This window comes from Natrix helvetica (assembly GCF_964273705.1).
Source record: "Natrix helvetica genome assembly, chromosome: 2".
NCBI classification, from domain to species: Eukaryota; Metazoa; Chordata; class Lepidosauria; order Squamata; family Natricidae; genus Natrix; species Natrix helvetica.
In genome coordinates, this window is record NC_138552.1 from 256,293,810 (window position 1) to 256,311,406 (window position 17,597).

The following is a 17,597-nucleotide window of genomic DNA, read 5'->3' on the forward strand; positions in this document are numbered from 1 at the left end:
TTCCACCTCCTTCTCCAATAATATAGTCCATTCCAATAATAGATTAATTCCACTTTTATAATAGACAAACTTTAAGAATGTTCCCTGAATGAACTGATTCAAGGTCAAGGTGTGGAAGGAACTACTAACTAGAGGAATTCCATGCCTTTTTCTTCGGAGGACCGCGGGGTGCCAGTTGTATATGCATACTTATAGGAATTATCATTAACTAAACACTCTCTAAGCCGAGAAAAAATACCAGCCCGCCCTTTTCCTTTCGAATGGATTCGGCTCTTCGGTGACTGTCCCAGGAGAAGCGAGGAAAGGAGCCGGGCGGCCCATTTACAATAAAGGGAGGCGAAAGTTGGCGGTGAGCAAGGAAGGTTAGCATGCGGGAAGAGGAGAAGGAGGAGGAGTTAATGGCTCGGACGCCTTGTTGCTATGGGGAGACAGAGGGAGGAGGTGGCTCCGCCGCTGCTGTTGCTGCTTCGCAGGGCAGGGAAAGCCAGAGGCGGCGACGCTGCTGTTCTGTGACACATTTCCCATATTGCTGCTACTGCTGCCATATTGTGCCCCCATCCTCTCTCCCCCCCATGCGCCTGCTTCATGAGTACAGTGAGTTGGAATATTTCCTTTATTAACTATTTCTGGGAAAAGTGGGCGGGAATCAAATATAATTTCTTCCATTTCTCTCCCTCCCCCCAAAACCTGGGATTTTCTGTTCTTTCCGTTTATTTTTAACTTCCAAATCTTTAAATGCTAAGTTCCAGCTAGTCTCTCTCTCTCTCTCTTTCCTTTTCCCTCCCTTTAAAAAAAAAAATCCAGATGTGGGGCTAAGATGTATCTGAGGAAGACGCTGCCTGAGCTTTTCTTCCCTCGGTTGCACAATGTGAGCTGGGTAACGCGGAGGCTTAAATTGCGCCGCTGGCGTGCTTGCGTGTCTCCGCGCGCTCCGGCTAAAGATTTAATTCGGGCGAGGGGTGGAATCGAGCAAAGGCTGCAAATGGAGGAGGGGGGGAGGGAAAGGTGATCGGGTCGAGCGTATGTCGAAGATCAGGGTAAATTGGAGTTTGTACCTCCAGAGGCTCTTATTTGCTCATCTGGGAGGAAAAACATTTGCATGGCCAAGCCAGAGCTTTGTGGCCTCTTCGCTGGGGGGGGGGGGGGTAGGAGGAGGGGACGAAGAAGAAGGTTAAGAATTTCAGAGGAGCGACTTGAAGAAAGAGGGGTCGCTTTCCGCCAGCCGCGAAGTAGGGCTTCTTCCAGCCAGTTTTTGCAGAGGCCAGAGGTTGGGGGAAAAGAAAGACTTTGGGTTGATTGGCAGTTAGCATTTTGCATGGGGAGAGATCGGCTCTGTCCGACGGTTCAAATGGGACGCGGGGGAGAAGTGAAATTAAAGGCTTGTGAACAGCCTTAGAAAAGCTTCTTTTCTGGATGAAGGAGAACTGCTGGAGACGATTTGTGCCTGTTGATCGAAGAACGCGGAGACCAAAAGGGGGAATATCTTCCGATAGCCTCGAAATAACTGCTAATGTCTGGGCATTGATAGGACCTGCTGCGAGTTGTACTCCGGAGGCGTTGCGGCGTCTATTCGAGGGAAGAGTTTTACGGCTTTCGAGAGTAGGCGGGTGGTGTTGAGTTTCCGTGACGGTGAGGAAGGACTCGAGTCTTTCCCGTGATCAGGGAATTGGGCTTTAAGACTCTGGGGACTCCTTGGGGCTGCTCAGCTGTCGCAAATGCCTCCTTTCTTCCTTGCTCTCGTGGGAGACCCGCTACCATGTGGCTGCTGATCCTTCTCTCTACGGACGGTCGTAATAAAGAGGGGGGAAGATAAACGCTTGAGCGACCGCTTAAATGTTATAAGGCTCAAAACAACCAGGGTCCCTCTGACAAGCTTGTCAGTTTTCTTCCGTGTCAAATGATGCGGCTAAAATCTCTCCAGCAGATTGCAGAAAACTTAGCTCTTGGAAGTTACATTTCTTCCAGTTTAAAGTAGGCTCCCCCCCTTTCCCTTCCCCCTTGTCACCGGCTGCGATTTGTTTAGTTCCGCCAGTTTTGCTTCCCCCATTTTGGTTTGGGCTGTGACAGCCACGTGGCCGGCAAAGCCTTGCGCAGGGAGAGGCGGCCATGGGGTCACACGGGCGACTGTGGGAGCGTGTGGCTCTGTGTAAGCAGCTCAACACAAAGCCAGGCACACAGAGTAAAGCTCCTCCTCCTCCAGGGGAGCTTAAGAACAGGAACCCCCCTCCATGCAATCTCTGCAATATTGCATCAACCCCTCCTCCTCCCCCTGTACCGCTTTTCTTCGCTTCCGGCTGCTAAAAAATAATGCAAACTCTTTATTGATAAAACTGAACGGAAGTGCGGGAAACAAACTTGCACCCATTTCGTTTTGATTGGGCAAAAGGATAGCAATCTCCCCTTGAAAATCGTTAACTGCACAATTGCAAACATATCTGAAATGTTTATAAAATATATCCTCAGTTTTAAGCACACTTTTAAGCCCCATCTCTCTCAATATGAAACAGAGAACTTTAGTGAAACAATGGTCCACTATTGTTCTGAACATGAATGGAGAAAACAATCTACTGTAAGCCATCTGAAGCCATTTCTTGCAAATTGGGGGTTGTTGCATTGTTATCTAGAAGATGCTAGTATTTTCCCTCTTCCACTAAGATTTTATTTTGCAGATAAACGGCATGTATGTGTATCTACTCTTTTAAAATACATGTTATGTTAAAGTACATTATTCCTTTTAATTTATCAGCACAATTTATGTGTTGTTCACAACCCAAATAAGGTTCTAAGCAGTTTACCGTTTACTTACTTATGTTTATTTTATTTTTTTGCATTTGCGATGAAAACAATTGCAGCATTTTCTAGAGATCAGTTATTTAGAATTAGAAAATACAGTTGAGAATACTTAGTGACATATTTTAATGTGCCCCCTCTTAGTCATTGATTACCATATTAAACCATTAAGTTCAGTCTCTCATGTGTTGAAATACAGTAATCTCAAAAAGTTGTGCCTGAGAATTACAGCACTATATTTGCACAAGTACAAAGGGCATCAAATGGGAGAAGGCTGAAAAAGTCTACACCCTAAATGCACAGCACTAATTTTCTTTACTGGGTAGTGAGAAGCTGGGAATATGATTTGCCAGTATTGAAATATGGAATGTACTTCTAAAGCAATGTACTTGGTGCCACTGTTTAAAAGATAGGAAAAACTTCTTTCACTAACCTTTGAACACCTGTTCATAATGATAGGCTTAATTTTGGCTTTAATGGCATTTTGCTATGATGTTCACTATTATTACTGAAAGCCATATTAAACTTAGGAATAAACAACATTTGCCAATTCAGTTACTATAAGTTACTTACTTTTGCGAGAATACTGTTACTTACTAAGCTTTTGAAGCCTTCTCAACTTCCAGCATAGCTCACCAGAAGGAAAAAGGGTTATGTAATTCATAAATTCTCTATGTTCACTTACAGCCTTTCTGAAGGAACTGCAGTTGTGGTGGTTCAACAACATATAGAAAATCATAAGTTTCTGCATATGCTGTTGAGCATAGAATGTATATTGCTGTGCAAAGTTAATGTAGGCCAAAACACACACACACACACACACACTTTTTCACTAGAAAATTCAAATCTTCCAGGTGATATGGAGTAGATTTTATCAAGGTCTTTTGCTACACTGAAATGAAGACTAATGAAACCATTATCCTCTCCAAGTCTTGTATTTTAATGAGGTATGAGATGGATAGGTGGGGTAGGGCCAACACATACTTAGCCCCATATTCTCCAATCATAGTTTGCATGTCCTGTTTGAATCTTAGTGCTTCATCAGTGCTAATATGGAAAAAGTTCCCTGAAGATAAAAAGTTTTAAAATCACATGGACAAATGACTTAAGTAACAGTAATTGTGTAGATAATATCCAAAAAGCTTTTTGCGCAGTGCTGTATGTATCCATTCAAGTGTGTTCTATTGAATTCAGAGAAGCAATTAAGTATGCATAGGACTCCACATCCAAACTGTTTTGAATCGTAAAAATCTATATTCTTCAAAGGGAACAAAAATCCCTGTTGTAACTAGGGAAATGAACAATTGTGCAGCACAGGCAATGGTTTTTTAATAAGTACTAGAATTTGGAGCATGGAAAATGCCAGAAGAATAATCACGACCTTGTATTGGAGTTTTTCTTACCTTTATATATTACATTGTCCAATATTTCAACTCCATCTAGACCAGTGTTTCTCAACCTTGGCAACTTGAAGATGCCTGGACTTCAACTCCCAGAATTCCCCAGCCAGCTGGCTGGGGAATTCTGGGAGTTGAAGTCCGGACATCTTCAAGTTGCCAAGGTTGAGAAAAACTGATCTAGACCCAAATGGAATCTGGCATGTAGTTTCCTCATATTGTCTTGACATGTTTGATTCATATGAGCCTGCAATTCGGAACTACTTAGATTACTGTTCCTAGTACCTTGACAAGATCTTTTGCATTTTCACAGTCAGCTTGATCTTTCCCTAAAAGAGAGTGAATATTTTATTAGGCAAAATGACATTGTTTTCCTTCTAAACCTCAGGAAGAAAATGTGAATAAAGTTATGTAATATCAGAACTGTACATGGGGTTAAATAGCCTAGGCCCTACTATCTATTCTGCTTTCTCATTGTGGAATATAGGCAGAAATTATGTTTCATTCCATTTTGAAACTGAGGGAATCCAGCATCTGGTTGGCTATAGTACAGTAGGTAGTTGTAAACCAGTTTTAACTTATTCCATGTTATGTTGTAATATGAGATCTTGAATCAAAGTCCATGCCTGCTGCATAAAGTTAAATTAATTACCATGTGTAATTGTCCCTTTTTTTTTTGCTCTGAAACGAAATATGGCATAGTCCGCCTTCAGAGCTATTTGGCCTTGCTTGTAGGGCTTGTGGGACCTCAAAGAGTGGCAGTGATTTGCTCTGTAGCAAATTAAATGGACATAAGGCTTTTGGAATTGTTCTTATCTAGTTAGATAAGAGGTTGGAAAATGAGAAAAACTTGCTCACAGTCACTATTCTTGCTTTCCTCTTTGCATTTTAGGACTATTATAGTATAGGTGCACACTACAAAGTTCACTGTTTATTAGGTTTGATATTATACAGGGAGCTCCCATGGAAGTAGAAGTCATGGATTATAAAGGGGGGGGGGAATGTTTTCCTCTTTATGTGCAGAACTATAACCACACAGTGACCATGTAGTGACCATCACTGAGGATGAGGGATGATTTTCTAATTTGTCTGGCATGTTGCTGATCAAAACACCATACTAACTTTTTGCTATGGAGAAATATTTTTTCATTTGTTAAATTTATTTGCCGCCAATCTCACTTTAGGGCTACTATGTCTATAAGATCTCAGATACCAAAACCAGAATAATCAGCACCACAATATCAAAGCGTTGGAAGGGACTGTTGGCCATTGGATTCAGTCCTCTGACTTGTGGGCATTTTGAGACATAGGTTCTCTTATACATCTTTTGGACATCTTGCATCTACCGTGTTTCCCCAGAAATAAGACAGGATCTTATTTTGTTTTGACCCCTGAGATAAGGACTTGGCCTTATTTTTGAGATGATCTTATTATTTTTGAGGTGCAGGAGGAGGTAAGCGTGGTCACCTCACGGCTGCTGCTGTGTTGCAATATTTTCAGGGAGGGCTTATTTTCGGGGGAGGGCTTATTTTAGCGCATGTGCTCAAAAGCCCAATTGGGCTTATCATCAGGGAAGGTCTTATTTTCGGGGAACAGAGTATTTATTCTGTAAATCTTGTACATTTGCATCCCAGAAAAGATTCACCAAACCAACAATCATGTTAATTTATATATCATATTTGCATGCTGTCAATTCCCAACCTCTCTGGTTGGTTGCCTTTGTATTGTCTTCTGAAAAATGGGTGCATTGTGACAAAACAGCCATTTTGTGGGAGCATTTACAGCATAATCGTAAAATTACAGATATACATACCAATCCAAAAGCACTATCCCTGCTCTGTGCTCAGCCACTACTGAGATGGGATGGTTATAGGCATTCTTGGAACCCTAGAGTTTTTACAAATAGAGCTATGGCTTTGCAAATCAAGTTGTATGTGTATTTTGGTTCTTTGTGCTCATGCATTTGCCCTATCCATTCCAGTAGATGTGTATATATACAGCAAAGCCAAGCCATCACAAATTACTGCCTGCCTGGTTATACATTTTATCAAACAAATGATGCTATGTATGTTGGCAGAAGGCCACATTTATAGTCAGGCTCAATAGTTGTCCAAAAATAGAATATACTATTTTCTTCCAAGTTTTGCTAGAATCTGAGCCTGATATCCTGAAAAGTTACAGCTGGTGGGATGAATATAAATGTTCAGTTGCACATATACAAAAACAGACTTATGCTATTGAAAGATATTTAATTTAACATTTTAATTGGCAATGTAATTAGTTTGGCCCATGATTTATGTTAGTGTTTCAGGAACTAGAAATGTTTAGGTGTTGATTCACTTGAGCCTCTAAAATCAAGAATCTTTTTTTCCTTGTTATTTCCCCCTTGAAAATCACTTAATGAAAAAAATTCACATATTGTGCATACCAGTGGCTTATTGAAAAATTTGTTTAACTAATTCTTAGCTTAGTGGGACTACTTTTAAAGCCTAGCTGTTAATGTTGACATTGAAACATTTAATTCTGATGCAGCTTTTTCCAAATTTCTACTCAGAGCTCTCCCCTTATACTCCAGAGCAGGGGTCGCCAACCTTTCGGACCTCAGGGATCACTAAATTCGTAATTTTAGATCCCGCGGACCACTAATGATTTTTTTAAAAAGATAAATGCTATTTAGTGCAATATAAAAATACAAATCATCTTTCTGCAGGCTACCAAACTTTTCTCACGGACCACCAGTCATCCACGGACCACTGGTTGGTGACCTCTGCTGTAGAGTGTTATCTGCCCATTCTTGAATTGGCAGGAAAGAAAAACTGATTGCCACTTCAGCTCTGCCCACATCACTTGCCTCCAACATAATGCAAAGCAAAGCATTGTAAGTTTTATATAACTTGGAATTATCTTTACATGGTGTGGGGGGAAGAAGAAGGAAAACTTTATTTTAACACTGATGAAGTTAAGAAGAAATTAAGCCTATCTTACTCATAGTCTGGGCGTAAAAGGAAAGGAACAACATCAAGACACTATAAAAATAGGTATTATCAGGGCATGATTGTATCATCATTAGGTACAAATTGAGGAGAAGCGTTCAAAGTGAAAAACAGATATTCACATTGAAAACCTTGCTGTGCTCCATACAGATATATACAGATAGACTTCGACCACAATGGATCACAAAATTTCTGCTGTTAAGTGAGGCTATTGAAGTGAATGTTTGCCCCATTTTACGACCCTTCTTGTCGTGTTTGTTAAGTGAATCCCTTCTGTTAATTTAGGGACGGGTTCATTAAGTGAATTTACCTTCCCCATTGACTAGGCTTATAAAAGGTCGCAAAAGCTGATCACATGACCCCGAGACACTGCAATCCTCATCAATATAAATCAGTTGCCAAACCTCTGCATTTTCATCACATGACAACGGGGATACCGCAGTGGTCGTAAGTGTGAAAAATAGCCGTAAGTCATTTTTTTCATGCCATTGTAACTTCTAAAGGTTACTAAATGAACTGTTACAAGTTGAGGACTACCCGTAATCCTCCCCCCCCACCCTTTTCTTAAATCAAACTTCTGCTTTTTTCAATGTTGAGCATATGAAGGCATGGACTGTTTGAACCCAGGAGAAGCAATTGTGGAAAGTCCCAGTTAGCTGGATTCTTTGCTGACAGCATTATACTTCCACGGCTATTTTTCATAGCTGGTTTTGCAACAGGCCTTTCTTTTAATTGCTAAATAAGGTTTACAATAAAGGATGGGTACATATAAACATATATGAGCCATTTTTAAAAAATGGGCCAGCCACCTGATGCTTCTGGGAAAAAGGCTGACTGTTGACATGTCTCTTTAATAATGCAAATGGCTGAGTTAGAATTAAAGCTGAGTGCACATCCTGGATGTGCTTAAAATCTTAAGACTGATTTAACTATCAGAAGGTCTTGCCATCAGGCAACAGAGAAACAACAATAACTTGGATCTTTCGATGCTGAGCAATATTCCAGTATGCACAGTTTCATCTGGTCAACTGATGTGCTAGCTTGCCTAAACCTGTGACTGAGAGGTAGGTTTTTATCCCCAAGGAGAACATAATGTTTCAGTTGTCTTGGATACATAGTGGTGTAAGTAGGATTGTAATCAAGTACAGGCTCTCTGCAGTGCATTTTGGGATTTAAATCTGACCTCTGATCCCAGTAGCAGCTCCAGTAAGATGGGTGGTATATACTAGCACGTATGTGGTAAATTCTGAGAACAAAGGGAAAAAGAAATGGATATAATTCTTTGCCTTAGATACCTTGCATTTTTCTTGAATGCATCCCACTTTGTGCAAATGATTGTTCTTGCTCTTGATGGCTAAGCAAAATGAAACTTAAATTGCTTTTTTAGGTTTTTCTCTGTTCACATGCTGTGTTCCACTAGAACATTAAGGTATCAGAACGAAATAGGCATTGATTTCAAAGAAGCTGCATGTACTTTGAAAGTTGGAAGGTAACATACTCTAATGAGCTGTCAAGATGCTAAATATCAGGATAGATGCAGTCTCCATGATCAAGCTAACATTCTGCGTTTCAGGCTCAAATATACTTGACCCCGTATAACTCATTGTCAAACACACATACAGCAAGCAGAGATGCTGGCTGAATTCACATGTCAAGCTAAAACATCATGTGCTTGTTTGATTTTGGCTTAGTTTGTTGGATGAATCCAGTCATTCTAAATTATGATTTAGGTTATTGTAAAATTCTATCAATCAGTAAACCATAGCTGAAAGTGATATGTGACCTTCGCCATATTCTTTGTTTATGCTATAATGCTAAACAGTGTTCAAAGTTCCACGCTTGGTTTTTGGGTTTTGATTGCTCTGTATAGGAAAATCCTCGCTTCCTTATGGTGCTATTTCAACTGTCTCTGTTTATCACATGGAATCCTTCCCTTATTTTGTTAAACCAGTTCAGCCTGTAACAAAAACAAGTTTTATGTGATGTCACTTAATAATTACAGGTTTGGTAACAATCCTCCTCTTCCTTCCCTGCCTCCACTTGCACTCTTCTGCACACACACGCCCTAAAAGCATCGTAACATAATGCACTCTAGCATTACATGCCAAAGGTTTAAGTGTTGGTAATGAGGGCACAGTCCATTTGTTCAGAGGCTGATTGGAACGTGCAATGCTGAGCAAGCAGGAAGTTATGGAAGCTGAACATAACACTGTTTGGAATACAGCACACTTGCTAGCTTCAGCCTTCCCAGGCTGCCTGATGTTATTTATTTTATTTTATTTTATTTATACTTGTTATTTCTAAACTGCCCAACTCTCTGATGCCCCAACTATGGGCAAGGAGGTGAGAGGAAAGAAAAATTCCCACCCAAGACATAACAGAGGCAAAATATACAGTACTTTTTTGGGCAAAGCTTTGTAATTTGGATTAAAAAAAAATATATATAGAATGTCTGCTTAATGAAAATAATTAGGAATTCGATAATTTACCCATGGTACTAGTTCAGCTCAGCAATTCCAAAACTGTAATTGGCTTTTCAAGAAAAAAAAAGTTATAGTATCCCTCACATAATATCCCTCACAAACAAGGAGAGAGAGAGAGAGAGAAATACTCAGTTGCTTGGAGGCACTGAAAAGTATTTCCAGTTCAAGAACATTTGCTTGAACTGGAATAGCTAGACCTTCCCTATGTGATGCTCTCCCAATTGGATCTTCTAATTCTGCTCTGTGTGGTCATATTAGCTGGGAATTATGTGAAATGTCACATAATAGTTGGAGGATTCTTAATTGGAGAAAACTGGACTAGGCTGGACAGATATTCTGACCTGATCAAATGTCTTTTTGTGTTCTCTGATCAGATGGGCAGTGTATCCTAGCTCAGACTCTCCTAACCTTCCTCTAGCAATCTGTTTCTCTTTGTTTGGTTTGCTTGTTTTCTAATTTGGCATCATGAATAAACTTGTTGGGGATAACTTGGATTACTTTGAAACTAGGTTTGATATCATAGCATAGTACAAAGATGTGCCACTTTGATTTGGCAGGAGCTTTGAACTTCTGTGTGTTGGGCTGAAATTCTACAGAAGGGGAAAGGATATAGACCAAATAAGTGAGCAGGACACAACCTGCATTTTATTTTGTTTAGTTTTATATCTGTTGCACTATATTAATGTATCATATTAAAAGCTAAAATTGAAGATATTTTTGAGCAAGTTCTCAGACTTGTTCTTTTGGTCTTTCAACTTTTTGCATACCTGGCTCAAAAGTTAACACTGAATAGGTTTGCCAGTCCACTCACAGTATGGTCTACTGTTACTTGCTTAGTACAGACATCATGACTAATAAAGAAAGCTAAGGGCTTGAAAAACAGGAATGCACAATAACTATTGGGAAATTTGAAATCAAATACTTTATCATAAATCTGTTGTGTAGGTGGAAATCTTTCTGAAACGTATGTAAAATCAGTACTTTGTAAAATTATGTATAAAATAATACTGTAAAACAGCAACAGCTGGATTTATATTATATGGCAATTTTTAGGTATTTGAGAGAGTAAATAGAAGTTGTGAAAAGGAACGGTCTTTGGCTAAGATTATTCCTTCCAAGCTATTTGGAGGTAGGTGGCTTTATCAGCTCTGTGTGGCAAAGAATAACATTGCAGGTGGAGAGCAACACTGCTAGGTAGCTAGAATTAAAATCCCTTCATTATTGTGAATTGTGAGAAAATCAGCCCTCTATCAGCTCAGTACGTGGGAGAGAGACAGAGTGGTAAAAACGGCAACCTCCCAGAATGCTTTTTCTTCTGTGGATGTTCACATATGTAAAGCATGGTGTATTTTGCCACAAATCAGCTGCCAGTTAGGTTTGAAGAAATCACAGTGCCATTGCTATAGAAACCTGCACTTGATTAGATGTCATAACTCTGTTTGATTCACACTGATGTGCTCCAGGTTCCTACTGTGAAATGAAGACAGTATTTCTTTTATGTAGAGAAAGAATATAAATTCCACTGCTTTACAGCTTACCAAATGACTTTGATGCAGAATTCAATCAAGGTGGGTTACAGCAAACCAGCAAGCATAATGTTGCTGCTCTGTTGAAAGCTACAAGTTTAATACATTTGTGGTAAAGATTTAAAGGTGTTTTAATTTAGAGAAAAACTCAGTATTACAGAGTTTATCCTTCCCATTGGGAAATGTGTTCTTATATACAAAAAATAATTCCTTACATTCAAATGGAGGCCTCTTTGACTGGGTCCAAACAATACTGAGCTCGTTCAGCAAAAATCTTGATGCTTATTAGACCTTTTTGGTTCACAATTTAATGTCACTAAATGCATGGTGCATTAAATGTACTTATGATCCAACCATCTTTCTGGAAGGGCTTCTATTTTTTAAAGAGCTTGGTGCATCCAATAGTCAAGAATATATCTAACTCAGGATTGAACTGTGGAATCCTTGGTGATCTCTTGAATTTGGTTGTTTGCTTGTAGAAATTTCATTACTATGTAGGTAATATTTATGCAATTATCAGTGCAACAGGCACTAGTGATTGAATAATGACTATTTGAATAATGAAATGTGCAAGTAAATAACCAAGCTCAGAGAACAGCAAGGACTCCCAATATACACTTAGTGTATATTGGTTGTAGATGATGTTTCCTTTCACTCTTGGCAAGTCAGACAGCAAAGCATACCTAAACTGCAGACATCAAAGTGGTGAGCACTGAATGCAGTGAAATTGTGTAAACATGGTGTGTAAATTGTGACTAGCCATCGTCTCGGTTATGCAACATTTAGTTACTGATAGATCTACTACTTTTATTATTGTTTCTTGTTAGTTTAATATGCTTAAAGATTATAGGCATTATCTTTAAGTCCTTTATTTTGAAATAGAAGAAGATATACTGCCAAACCACAGTGCAGGTGTATAGTAGCAATATCATGTACCTTTAGTCCATTAGTATTTTCACGCGTAAGCCAGTTAACACTTTCCATGGCCAATTTTTTTTCCACTTCATACCCTGCACTTCAAGTATTTTTTTCTTCAGAATGTATTGTGATGGTACATTTCCATCAAGCCAACCTATAGTTCTTTAAATGACCCCCTGTTGTATTACAGATGATGTGGATCTGTCTTCACTCTTCAGTGCTCTACATGGAAGCATGTTGCCAGTGAAAGCTGAACATTAACTGAGATGAAAATGATAGGCCATCGCTGTATTTCTCTCAAAATCAGAGGAGTGCATAATAGGTTTTTGTCATGTCACCACCTGTGCCTTTTGGGAAATCGCAACTGACTCCAAAGGGTTAGCTTTGGAGATTCCCCCAGTTTTAATATTATTAGACTAATAGCTTGTAATTGTTGTAAGAATTATTAACAGATGGAAAGATAGGGGGAGTTTCCTTTGATCTGCAGCTATAAAAGGTTTAAGTAAACTAGCATCCTAAATACATTACGGAGTTTAATACATAAACTGTATACAGGTAGGTGTCAACTAATACTGATAATGAATCCATGGAGTGCTCATTATTTGAATTTGCACAACTCACAAATTTTTGCACAAAAATTTTAAGCATATTTTTATATGCTTATGAATGAAATATAACAGTAAAAAAATTTAAAAAAAACATATTTACATCTTAAATATATTTTGACAAAGTCACAGAGCAGTTATAGGAAACAAAATAACCCCCCCTTCTAAATAGAAGCCTAAATCTTCTAAAGCCTTATCTTCTAAAGATAAGCCTACACTGACAAAAACATCTTTAACATATAACGCGGGAAGTCAGAGCAACATTGTTACTAATACCACCTTTCAGTCATTTTTTGTGTGGTTTTAGCATTTTTATTGCTTTTGAATGGATTATAGTTGTCATAAATATTTTTAAAAAACACATCAAGCAAACAAAGGATATGCTGGAAGATAAACCAATATCTCTAGTATTCTGTTGTAGTTCTTCAAAATAAGTCTCATTTTTTCTGAGCTTTCTCCAACAGAATCTTCCTTTTCTCCATTTTGCTCAATCAATAATTAGCCTCTAAAACAGCGGCCCCCAAACTTTCTGGCCCTGTGGGTTGGGGAACTATTCAATGGAGCTTTGCATGCTCACCCACTGCTTGCGCGGCCCAGTTCCCATAGACCAGGGTTGGAGACTTCTGCACTGACGGGTCTGGGATAACTCGCTGTGGCTAATTCATCACATCCAACTCCTTGCGGGACAATTCAAACAATTTAATTGTTTCATTCAGTTACTTTTATTATTGGTGACCATGTTTTCGTTGAAATTACTGCAACCCTTGTATTTCTGGATTGACTTAATTTTTGTATTGTTGGCCAAGGTTCCGTGAAAATTAATTTAGCTTTTGTATTTGTTAAATTGTCTGACGGCAAGTTGTCTCACAGCAAGTTGGCCATGGCAAGTTGTGCCAGTCTGGCTTCTAAAAACTTCAATGACAATAGCAGATGTGCTAGCCTCAATTGTGGATTTGCTAGCCTTGCATTAACTGGATTCTGGTTGGCATTATACTGTAGGGTTTTTTTCCTATCTTGCCTAAGATAAAGTTTCTGGAAACTTAAAATGTTTTGTAAATATTGTTGACTAAATAAAAGAATTGCCTGTGTGGATTTTGGACTAGATTATGGATGTTTTAATGTTTTAATAATCCTGATCTACCTTACAAGTTCATACTAGTTGCTGAAGTAGTTAGCTTGTCTGCTTTGAATGTTCAAGCTGTTAGGATAGTAAATGTTATAATCATAATCACCAGAATAAGCATATTTTGCCATTGGAACTTCTGCTTTGAGGGTGCTATAATCTCTTGTTTTTCTTTTTGTAACATCCTCTGAGCACTGAGGAATGGAAAACTTTGTAGAGATATTTCCTTTGCTGTCTTTTCTAGAATGGCCAAGTGAAGAATCAATATTGGTCGTATTATCGCTTTGTTAGAAAGATTGGCGGCATATAAATTTAATAAATAAATAATATAAATATTTATGTGGTTGCATGGTGTTTCCAGAAGTACTGTAGAGAAGAAGCAACTGCACTCTTGTGAAAATGTGGGGTTATTTTTGCTATGAAATTTATTTTTTGAAAACCAAGAATCCTGACTATCACTTATGGATTCAAAACCAAATAAACCACTACTTCACCATTAATAAGACTACACATAGTCTTCATTTAGTAACCACAATTGGGATTGGCAACTCAGACATTAAACAAAGTGATCACGAAGTGAAACTGTGACGCGGTGTGCTCATGATCGTATTTAAACTTGGATGGTTATTGTTTTATTCTTATTTTTTTATGCTGTGGTTTTATTGTTTGTAAGCCACTAGAGTTGCTATGAGCAAGTAGGCAGCTATATACATTTTATAAATAAATAAATAAAATTTCGTTTGCTTTAAGACTTACAAAAGTTGTAAATGCAGGGTTTGTCATAAAGTTACCTTTTCATCATTGTTATAACTGCAAAAAATTGCTAAGCCAAACAATCAGTAAACAAGGAATGTCTATCACATTTTTGTCAGGTATTTTGTAAAAATATAGATGAAGATTTGTTAAAATAAAAAATCTAGATAATACTGAACTAGATGATCCAATGATCAAACTAAATATAGGGCCACTAACAACCCACCTTTTAATGCTTAGGGTTTTATTTTTATGTCTAGGCCTACAAGATTAAATGGGTCCAGTAACAGGAATGACTCCGGATAAGAAAGCTGAAACACCAGGAGTAGAGAAAGCTGCAGGTCTAAGGCATATCCAAAGAATGGGAAGCTTGCCGGAGGCAGGTGATGCTGCTCGACCAAAAGCCACAGCTGTGGATAGTGAAGTTGCGGACGATGAGCTCACCAACTTGAACTGGCTGCATGAGAACAGTAATCTTCTAACGAACTTTAGCCTGGGAAGTGAAGGTCTTCCAGTTGTTAGTCCTCTGTATGATATTGAGGGGGATAATGTGCCAACCTATCCATCCTCCTGCTATTCTAATCCGAAGAAGAAATCTGCTACATCTAAGCCCCCGTATTCTTTCAGCCTTCTTATATACATGGCAATTGAACATTCTCCTAATAAAAGCCTGCCAGTGAAAGAAATTTACAGCTGGATTCTGGAACGCTTCCCATACTTTGCTACGGCTCCCACTGGCTGGAAGAACTCCGTCCGGCATAATCTTTCTCTAAATAAGTGTTTCCGAAAGGTGGAGAGAAGCCATGGCAAGGTGAGATTAGAGCTGTTTACATGTGTCTTTTTAATTACTGTAAACCCATTTTCCTTATTGTGGAACCCTTGATTCAGATGTTTAGTAGAACATAAATAAATATGGAATGTTCGGGGTCTTCGTTACCTTATAATGGCTTTATTAAACCAGGTGCCTTCCAGATATGTTGGGACTTCAGATTATGTTGATTAGACAGCCTAATCGTTACAGTGTCGATGCATCAGAGAGACCTAGTTGAGGAAACTGTGCTCCTTATAAACATAAGGCTGTTACATTCTGTTTTGACAGCCTGACATCTTTTAATCATCACGTACAACTCATGTGGTTCAGAAGTTAGTGTGTTGGTCAGTTCTAAGGTGTAAAAGCTCAGTGGGTGAGTATATATTTACCGATGGTTTTCATACTGCCCCAATTTGAAAAATGGTATTTAGTAAAAGAACAACTTTAGAGCAATTTCTGTCTCTCAGTTCAGTCTACATCATAAGGTGATTGTTGGGGGAAGGGAATGGAAGGATGGAATGCTGTGTATTTTCCCTTGAGTTCCTGGTAAAATTCAAATGATAAATATGTGTACCCAGAAAAGTGGTGATAACAAATACCATTTGCATGCATTGAACAGTTGGAAATGAGTTTATGCCTTCCAGTTCCATTCTCGGCTTTACTATGAGATCCTTTCCCACTTCTATACCTAGGAAGCTGCCTTCTCCCAGGCAGCCATTGTTCCACCCAACTCAGCACTGTTAATGCTTAATGTTAGAAGTTGTCCAGGATTTGTTCTACAGGTTTTACCCAATCTATGACCTGAAACTGGTATGGCAGGGATTACTGATTCTCAGGCTAGACAGAACTGTTGTGTAAGCATTGATCAGGTGCCTCCAAGCCTCAGAATGGCCAGATTTCCACTGATTGAAAATCTCTAAGCAAAAGCCTTAAAATTTAAATCCTGGATCATATATTTACATAGACAGCTTGATATCTGCCATTAGCAGATCTTTTCCATATTTATAGTTTCTATCTTTGTGGCAAGATAGCAGATTGAACAGTGTTAACATTTATGATGTGATTGCTTACCGGTTTGCTCTTGGATCCAAGTCAAGATACTGGTGGCCAACTTTTAAGTTCTACGTGGCTTAGTTGCTGGTATCTGTAAGACTATCTTTCCTATCCTTACTCGACTGAACCCATACTGTAAACCGCCTGTGAAAATCTGTCACAAACATTCAGTGTGTTGTGATAAATGTTTTTGACTATTAAAGATTTAGAATAGAAAGGCAGAGCCATAATTGGACAGGCTGTTGCATTTATTTATTTATGATGGACATACATTTTGTATTGTTCAGATTAAAAGGAATAATTTTAAATATGCACCATCATTTTGGATGATTTGTTTTCCTTCTGATGTTAATATCATGAAGAAATATTGAAAGGTTGTCATCAATGTGAAGGCTGCAAACAACATAAAATCTAGTACGTTACCTATAATTTATAAAGTGATACTGCCTTTGTATTGAGGTAATGTGTTGATTGGCATTGCAGGTTCAAATCCAGCCTTAGCAAAGGAAATTCACAAGGTGACTAGGTTTGAGGAAGAAGCACCATGTATCTCACATTGAGCTCTAAAAAGAAAGGTATATGAATCCATACAGTTTTCTGGGCAACAGTAATTAGTTGTGGAGACTACCTGCATTAGGAACCAGCAAGTTTGGGGTGACATTGCTGAATATACCTTCCTTTGTAGTAAGCAGAATGGGATTCTGTCTCTTAGAATGAAAATTAAGGACAAGCCTGAATACTTCTGCTGCCCCTCTCCAGCTTGGATGCAGTCAAGAGCATTGAAGACATAAAGGCTGAGTTCACATAACATGCTAGATTTGTTCACACAATGGGCTATCCTATTGTTTGGTAATTCACAGTTTACTGTTTTGGGAATTCAGTCATTGCCTTAATACATTGTGGGAGCCAGCTCATCATGTTAAGTTGCTAGTTTAGCAGCAGTGTGTTGAATGAATCCAACTTCTGTTTTGTTTTGGTTATATCAAATGGACTATTTCCAAGTTTTCCAAACAGCTTTCTTCCTTCACACAACCCACTAAGCTAAAACCAACCACATCACAACAATGTGAGTTGTGAATCCAGGGTGTTCGTAGTACTTGAATTACATTACCAGCTCGGAATCAAAGTGTTTCACTTGTACAAAG

The 17,597-nt window shown here is 38.7% G+C and overlaps 1 protein-coding gene across 3 annotated transcripts in view; it reads left to right on the top strand.

The window, feature by feature from the left end:
• Window positions 1-380: 380 nt before the first annotated feature.
• Window positions 381-17,597, top strand: part of FOXN2 (forkhead box N2) — a 47,237-nt gene continuing 30,020 nt past the window's right edge. Inside the window, exons 1-3 of one of the 3 annotated variants that reach the window (XM_081941185.1) lie at window positions 381-594; window positions 6,898-7,065; window positions 14,849-15,399. In XM_081941185.1, the coding sequence (XP_081797311.1) occupies window positions 14,863-15,399 (537 nt within the window). In that variant the 5' untranslated portion in view covers window positions 381-594; window positions 6,898-7,065; window positions 14,849-14,862. Of the gene's footprint in view, window positions 595-1,602; window positions 1,630-6,897; window positions 7,066-14,848; window positions 15,400-17,597 lie in introns of those variants that run through there. The other 2 variants (XM_081941184.1, XM_081941186.1) reach the window with 2 other exon arrangements.